This window comes from Cottoperca gobio, chromosome 11, assembly GCF_900634415.1.
Source record: "Cottoperca gobio chromosome 11, fCotGob3.1, whole genome shotgun sequence".
NCBI classification, from domain to species: domain Eukaryota; kingdom Metazoa; phylum Chordata; class Actinopteri; order Perciformes; family Bovichtidae; genus Cottoperca; species Cottoperca gobio.
The window spans coordinates 20,643,560-20,651,906 of record NC_041365.1 but is presented as its reverse complement, the minus strand read 5'-3'; the positions used below and the strand labels follow the sequence as shown (position 1 = coordinate 20,651,906).

Here is an 8,347-nt window from a genome sequence, read left to right as displayed (position 1 = left end):
ACTTGCTTCATAAAAGTTTTGCAAGTTCTTGATTTCTCATTAAGAATTCCCAAACTGAATGTAGACGATGAGCACTTAGTAAGAATGATGTCGGTGCGAGCAGATGAGCACATTTTTAAGTGTTTATTAAAGTATTTGTCATCGATTATAATTTCTTGAAGCTCAGAGAGTGTGTGTGTGTGTGTGTGTGTGTGTGTGTGTGTGTGTGTGTGTGTGTGTGTGTGTGTGTGTGTGTACATTTTGGAATCTACAGTTTAGTTTACATTAAAGCACTGATTAAAATCCAACCGTTTGTTATAAATGATTCAGAATAAGCCGTTCTGCTTCATGAGTCCTTCTAGCTTTGGTTCTTCTCACACTCTGGTGTTGCTCATGATGAACGTACACCACACACGACTTCAGGGAAAGGTTTATGTATAGAGCACATTTAAAACAATAACAAAGTTTAAATACAATTAAACACAGTAAAGAGCAAAGAGAATATAAATAACAACCGGCTCACAGAATAAGGCAGGTAACCAGATAACAAGTATAACATCGGACGCTCTTGCTTTAGGTTTAAAGTCCAACGATGATCTAAGTTTAAAACTCTCAACATTTGTGTTTTATTGTCTTTGAATCCAGTAAATAAAGTGAACAGCAGGAGAACACCTGCCGCGGTCGGCCTGTAGGGGGCGCTGACAGTGCTGTGTGTTCAGATCACTGCAGGAATGTGAGGAGGGCAGGTGGAGTGTGTGTGTGCGTGTTTTTGTGTTTTGTTGTGACGAGTACACCGAGGTAGGAGGGGCCGTCATGATACCAGCCACAGGGGGGGGGTATAAGTAGATGTCCTGGCCGGGAATGTGAACACAAAGCACCTGTTGCTGCTCTCCAGCCTCAACAAACTCTAAAGACGCGGACTCCACAGACTGACACAGATAAAGATGGCTTCCTTCATGTGCAACACGCTGATGTTACTCATCTTCTGCATGGCTCTGCACGAGGGTGAGCAACTTCTTCATTTCTTAATACTTTAAGAATTTAATTTCTTTTAAATATTTAATCATTTCTAGGATTATTTTTATACTTTACTACTTAATCACTATTTAAATGTATTAATTGTATCTTCTTATATTTCTATTTGTCTGTTCATGGCACAGATGATGAGCTCTTTCTGAGATAAAGCTTTTAGGATTAATAGTTTCTTAAAACTTACAAATTACATTGAATTTTGTTTTTTTTATTACTTTATAACTTCTTCTAATTAAAGTTTTTTTAATACTTAATCATTTCTCGGAATTTAAGTTATTTTTTCTTTTAAAGTAAATAATTTCTTTGAATTTTAGTTTTTTTATATTTAATAATTTCTTAGAGTTTTTGTTAAACTGTACAAACTGTTTTTTCTTGGCTGGTTTAGAAAAAGGTTTCTTGGAATTATTTTATTTTATTATTACTTAATTATTTCTTTTAATTTTTTGATTTATTACTTAATAATGTTTTTGAATTGTTGATGTTTTTTAATCTTAATACTTTCTTGGAATTTTAGATTTTTTTTTATACTTTTGACTCATTTGTAGATTTTTGCAGGTGAATCATTATTTGTCGAATTTGTTAATTTTCTTTACCTTTGACGGTTCATGCAACAAATGATCAGATCTTTCTCTGCTGGTTTCGATAAAGATTTTAGGGTTAGGAGTTGGGTTCAGCCTTTCAGAGAACATTATCTCGCCTTTTATTGAAAAGTAATCATATCGTTACCACAGCATTATTGATTCAACCACTTGTTGCACGACTGTTTGACTTGGATACAGATCCTTGATTCATAACACAACAAATATGTTCCACCATTAATCACAATCTCATTTGTTAAGCCGCACAAGTGGGTGTTAACCCGGCAAGTTGGATTTCTTTGTGTTGACATGTGATAGTGTCTAACTGCAGAGTCACACTGCAAAGTATTAGTTGGCACTTTTTTAACCCTCAGGATCTTTTGTGGTTTTCTAGGTTGTGGACTCCCCTTATCAGAGCGGGCAGAGCTGCCAGTTCAGGCTCCACATCCACACGTCAGGACCAAACGCTGCTCCTGCAACAGCTGGGAGGATAAAGAATGCATCTACTTCTGCCACCTGGATATTATCTGGGTCAACACGCCAAGGTGAGGCTGCAGAATCACACATTCAGAGAGCTGCGTTTGTTACCAGACCGGGATACGATAATACTTCATTGTCAGATCAAGTCGGACATTTTTCTTGCATCCCAACAGCTCCATGTGCAACATCAACAAAGACACATTTAAGACGAGGAAACATGCATTAAACATGACATTACAATCACTGAAGACAATGTGTTCAAGACCCTTCAATCATTGGATCTGACCCTGTATCTGATGTTTGGGGTCATAGCCTCAATAAGTTCTTATGGTAGGCTGATTCATATTTCATATTATATATAAGGGTTGACCTCCAATCTTTCAGCAGATTCTCATTTGCTGAAGCAGTTTTGACTTTGAACAAACAATTAATTACACAATTAATTTGAACTAAAGAGAGAAAATGATTCAAAATGACACTTGCTACCGAAAAGCTACGCGCTAGCTTGTGTTTACAGTGTTGGACAAACCCTTGTACTATGTATTATTACAATACTGTAGCAGATCCCAGATTCCCACATGCTTTCACCATCACTGTCCTAATATGTTTCCTCTTCCTTCACAGTAAACTCCTTCCGTATGGCCTGGGAAGTCCCTCGTCTTCCCGTCGCCGTCGCCGTTCAGCGGAGCGCTGCGAATGCCTCAACGCAGCCGATAAAACCTGTTCCGGCTTCTGCCAAAAAAGGTGAACACCCTTCCCTTCTTTCTTCCATCTACCTAGACCTACAGCAAAGCACCATCCCGTACCTTCCTTTGGATGCTAGATAGTATCAAAGAAAGCGTCTTCTTCTAGTTTCAGCCATGTGTGACGAGTCTGAAGTATGATCATGTAGAGTCAGGGAGGATTCAGAAAAGATTCAGTGTGTGATAATGTTCCGAGTATAAGGGTAGTAGTCATAGAGCAGAAATGTCCCCGCATTTCCTTGTAGGCCTTGAAAGAAAACCACAAGGGTTTATTAGAAATGATGCTATTTCTGTAAAGTTTCGACTTCTGCTTTTGCTCAAGGAAATGTTTTTGGGTTATCACAGTTACGTCTCTCGATGTTATCCGAGGTGTTGTATTTGAAGGCGCACCCTGCATTCCTGCCCATAAGGCATCCAAAGATATATTAGTTTGTAATCCAAAGGAAATTGCTTGCTCGACCCAGAACTACTTTTGCTTCAATTAACGTAATAATGGCAGACAGAAAGCCTCTAATTCCCCGAGGCATTGGGAGGGTTATGTCCTTGTTTTTAATGCTGTTGTTGTTTCTGTCCACAGCTCAGAGAACCCAAGGACGGATGTCGTGGGCCCATTGGTAGAATCTGCAAGCACAAACAGCAAATTGCTGGCATCTTTCAGGTACATAAAAAAAGAGTTTAAGGTTAATTTAAATTCATATCCTGCTGTGTAGGGATGTCACCACACCAGAAATTATAATCGATACCATATAATGAAAACATCTATTTTATATTGCTGTGAAAACTGTATTTATTCACGTTTCTCATGGAAAACTACGTTTTACAAGACTACATTGAACACATCATCATAACGTTAGAACTTATCGCACAACTTTCTTTGTTTTCGCTGAATAAACAACAGTGCGACTCATTCGAACCACACTCAACCGGCTGCTAACAGCTAACGTTGATTAGCTCTCCGAACTCGATTTAAACACAGATTTGTAGATGGTTAGTTTACTGCGTCTCACACAAATGTTCTATCGTCCCCGGAACACCGTTAGCCTCAAGCCCTGAAAATACCACCAGGCACGACGATATCTGCGGTACTGTAGAAAACGAGTACCGCCGATTTTTAGCATCAACTTGGTACGGAAGTATCGGTTCTCGTGACATCCCTATTGTTGTGTTTGATGGTCATTTCTTAGACGTACGAAGCTTACCTGTTTTTGTTCTTCTCGCAGATCTGTGGTCAAGTCCAACATTGTGATCGCAAAAGTGCTTCTGTCGTCAAAACCGGGTGGAGTAAAAACTGGCTGAGGAGAAGAACAACAACGGGGTAGAGGTCTGAGCGAACACCAGAAGCGGTTCAACCTCCATGGATTCAACCTCCATGAGCCGGAGACTCCAGAGCAACCAGGGTTTGGAAACTTGTCAAGAGTTTATCAACTCTGTGAAGGTGGAAGGATTGAAGGCATACGAGGCAGTAGATCAAGCATTGGATCAACAAATAAAGAGCCTCGGAGGACTGGCAGCTGGAAACAATGCTGGGTGGAGACGTTTAGAGTCACTTCTTGAACTCTCTTTGAACCTTTTAACAACAGATGCCAAGGAAGGATCCATTAAAGCCAACGACATGGAAAACCGGTGTCTGGCCTTTTGGGGAACAACATAAAGAAATGACTATTGTTAGGATTGATTGATTCCTGGTTGTTTTCTTTATATGGACTCTTATGACTCGTCTGAAAGGACAGTTTTAAATCCACAACTCACCTACACTGAGGATTATAGGATCATTACATATTCCAGAGTCACATTAACTCTGTATTTATCCGGGAATTGTTTTTCAATGTTTACTCTAAAGTCCTTGTCATTGCTGACCTTTGGTTCAGTGACATATTCCTCTGTATCAGAGCCTGAATCTGCAGTCCTGCCTTGTGTTTAGGGCAAATTGCTTTTTAATTATCAGGCAGTACTTGAAAATGGCAGCTTGTTCACTCTTGGCACACATTGCCTCAGTGAAATGAAGGTCATCTCTTTGGGATTTATCTCACAATTAACTTTCTACAAGGTCCATTGTCAGCTCCTATACAGTCAAATTTCTGCTAGCATAACAACAACAGTCGGTCCATTGTGTTGGCTCGAGTGTTTATTGCATAGCTCCTGTTTAATGTTATGATTGAAGATAAGCCAGAAGGTTTCAATGATGTGCAGCTTGCCAAGAAATGCAACAATCTCCCCCCCCCCGTGACAAATGTTCACTTAATTCCTCCGTTATTAGCCACTGGGTAATAATGACTCCCGGCTTGTGTTATGCACTTTTCATCAGACACACGGAAATATAAAACTTAATTTTATCTCAGAAAATGTTCATCTTCAAAGTCTCAACTGATATTTTACCAGTTTGGAAGTTTACTGTTAAATGCTGATTTGTATAAAGAACTATTTATTTATTCTCTAACTTATTCAGAGATGTATTTATATTTGTATGAATGAGGTTGTGTATGAGAAAATAAAACAATGCAAGAACATTTCCTTGTGTCACTCACTGGATCTCCAGCTACATCGTTCATGTTACAGCAAACACTTTTACATCATGTGAACCATTGTTTGAACTTGTTTCAATACTAATAGCATGTTTTTATTATGTTATTATTCTTGCTAAGTCTAATTAAACGCATTTATATGTTATTGTAAATAACTGTGAACCAAAGTCCTCCGATATAATAGATTCACATCTGATCTGTTTGGTTAAATCAAAGTCTGAGCAGAACAAACATCTTATCTTATAATTTTTGTGAAAGCAGAAATATGATTTTAGCCTGATTCCAAAAGTTAAACTCCTTTTAAATCCATCTGCTGATCCTGAATTGTTCAGGATCTTATAACAAGCATCTGTACGACTAATGTCGCCGATAAGTCATGCAAATCATTTAGTAACCTTTAGCAACATATATACGCATCAGCACAAAACCAGAAAGTAAGGAGATTGAACTGCAGTCTGAGAGCTCATGAAGTCCATTAAAAGAGTCTGCATGGCGATTCAGGCGCAGTGTTACTGCACAACACGCTCTCTTCCTCTTGTCTCTACCTGTTTTTCATTAATGCATGTGGTTGATTCGCAGTAAACACTAATAATGCTGGTGATCAGTTCCTTTCTGTGCCGGGGGGAACGTACAGTCACAAGACATACCTATGTGATTAAAAAATGTTTCAACTTGAGCGAAACATTTGAGCGTATCCCCGGGCTTTCTGAATCTACTTCAAAAACATACAGGCACGAGAGGGGCAAGGAGAACGGAGAAAGAGAAAGAAAGTCCCGCAAACACATCCGCTGCTTGCTAGCTTACAGCTAACGTACTATTGGTAGTTTTGCGGCGAATAATACAAATGACCAGAGGGGAAACTGTGTCTGAACACCTTTGAAGTGCTGCATGACTTGCTGTTTGTCACAGGAGTTTGATGTCCCCCATGTGGGTCCTGATGATGTCAACACTGTCCAATCCTCAGTCTGAAGGACGTCGTGTTTGCAGCTTTCTGTGTGAACACAATCAGCACGTAAAAAACGTGAATGTGCCCTCAGGCCTCGATCAGACAGACTGCTTCACAGCAGCCTGAGAATACTTTCTACCAGCCACAACAGCAGCGCTGGAATTGTTTTCAGCTTGTGAGCCTGAAAACAAATGTGCTCCTGGAAACGCCTCCTGTAGCAGGAACTTTGCTAGTTGTTTACATTTCTGTCCGTCTGTGGACAGATTTTGTCACCATGATAACGTCGCAACGTCGCAAACCGTTCATGACGCAGTCACGAAACCTTACAGGTGTGCAGTTGAGATCACAATGAATGCCAAGTTCGAAGATGGGCGTAGTCCGAGCAAGGACGCCAGAAGTAAGGGGGTAAATACAAGCTACCACAAAAAAGGCCGTGCCTCGTGTTTTGCAACCTGCAACAGCGCTGTGTCTGATCGGAGCCTATTATCTGGTGCGTCAACAAGACCTAAGGGAGCAACCATGTTTTGTCTTTTGTGGACAGTGGAGTTAGTTCAAAACAGATTTAACCAAAATATTTGCGACGCCAGGCTTTTTCTTTGGCTCGTCTCTCCCCTTTCTTACTCACTGGTCAAAGTTTATAACAATTTCCACATGTTGACATGTTTGGAGTTAGGCGAGAAGCAGAACCGAGGTTTTATGCGAGGATATGTGTTTTATGTATAAAGCTATATCTACATGAGTTAAGATTGTAATGGCCCCCTCTTGCATGTTGTTGTCAATGAAACACTTGACTTGTTTTTTCAGCCTCGTCAGGTGTTTTATGTTAATCACAAAACGTTTTATTTACAACTGACCGAGGGATCCACAGCTCAGGAGTAGTTGCAGGTATTTTTACAAGATGAAGCTGGTCGACTTCCAGACTTAATGGAGTCAGAACTGGACACGCGGAACAGCAGGGGCTCCTAAGAATAAAGGTTCATCGACACGTTACGATTTATGGCGGGGAACAGGAGACGGTGCCAAAGCTATTGGTGTCACAGCGAGAGCTGACCTGGCCGGGCCGACTGGGGGCGGAAGCATTCGTACGTGGCTCCATTATAAAATACCTAATACGGTGTTCTGTAAAAATAATTGAGGGAGTAATTCCCTCCAAAGGTCGGACAGTCGGACAGTTGGACAGTCGGACAGTTGGACAGTCGGACAGTTGGACAGTCGGACAGTTGGACAGTCGGACAGTCGGACAGTCGGCTGTGCTCTCGTGTTAGACTTTGATCTTCTCCAGTGAATTTCTTCTGAATCTGTTGTAATTCAAAGACCTGAACATTAGCTGACAGGTTGTAAGTGTGTGAGGAGGAGGTCCTGAGGTTCATTTAACAGATACACATTGAAGCTGTTGAACTATGTGCTTACTTCACAAAGCGTTTCTTTGTCCGTCATGTAACCTGCAGTGGTTATCTCCTCGAGGTGTTGAGTCTGTCCCCGTGTCGCTCCATGCACCGATGTTTACTTTAGAGAGGCTGCTCTGCCACAGGGACGCGCTTACTATAGATGATGTCGGAGACTAATTATCTGCAGGACATCCAGGTTACAGGTCAAGTGTTTAAGGAATGAGACATTCGCACCATTCAAAGTCAATCACAGGTTAATATGAAGTTTTCTTTCTTGTATTTTATGTGCAGTGAAATAGTTTTAGTGGGAGTGGAGGGAGAGGACATGTGCACCTGTGTCTCCATTACTCCATGTAGTGACATCCAAGTTATTTAACCTGACGTCAGTAGAAACCCTCAGATCCCCCAGCGGCTGCTGCAGACTGTGAATAGCTGACTAAGAGCGAGGAATGAAAACAGGATGCTTTTTCTGCATTCCTCCTGAATTCCTTCAGCGCAGGAGAGAACCGGGAGAGGAAAAGAAACAAAGGAAAAACAGGAGCATGTCAGGGAACTGATACGAGCTGGACGCGGGTTGAGATTGCAACCTTAATCGAGGTTAAGGTTGCATTGTTTTGCTTATTCCATGTTGTTGTTCTCTTCTCTTCTCTGCTCGACAGGCCGGCTGATGGTAAATGAT

The 8,347-nt window shown here is 40.9% G+C and overlaps 1 protein-coding gene across 1 annotated transcript; it reads left to right on the top strand.

Annotated features, from left to right (window-relative positions):
• The first annotated feature begins 844 nt into the window (after window positions 1-844).
• Window positions 845-5,319, top strand: edn2 (endothelin 2). Its single transcript, XM_029442494.1, has 5 exons — window positions 845-984; window positions 1,984-2,134; window positions 2,694-2,813; window positions 3,390-3,470; window positions 4,033-5,319. Exons 1-5 carry the CDS (start codon window positions 924-926, stop codon window positions 4,106-4,108), a joined length of 489 nt encoding a protein of 162 aa, XP_029298354.1. The 5' UTR covers window positions 845-923; the 3' UTR covers window positions 4,109-5,319.
• The last annotated feature ends 3,028 nt before the right edge of the window (window positions 5,320-8,347 follow it).

Coding starts and splice junctions, on each gene's coding strand:
- edn2 (XM_029442494.1), top strand. CDS start 924: ATGGCTTCCTTCATGTGCAACACGCTGATGTTACTCATCTTCTGCATG. Junction 2,135..2,693: donor ATCTGGGTCAACACGCCAAG/GTGAGGCTGCAG, acceptor CTTCCTTCACAG/TAAACTCCTTCCGTATGGCC. Junction 2,814..3,389: donor TCCGGCTTCTGCCAAAAAAG/GTGAACACCCTT, acceptor TTCTGTCCACAG/CTCAGAGAACCCAAGGACGG.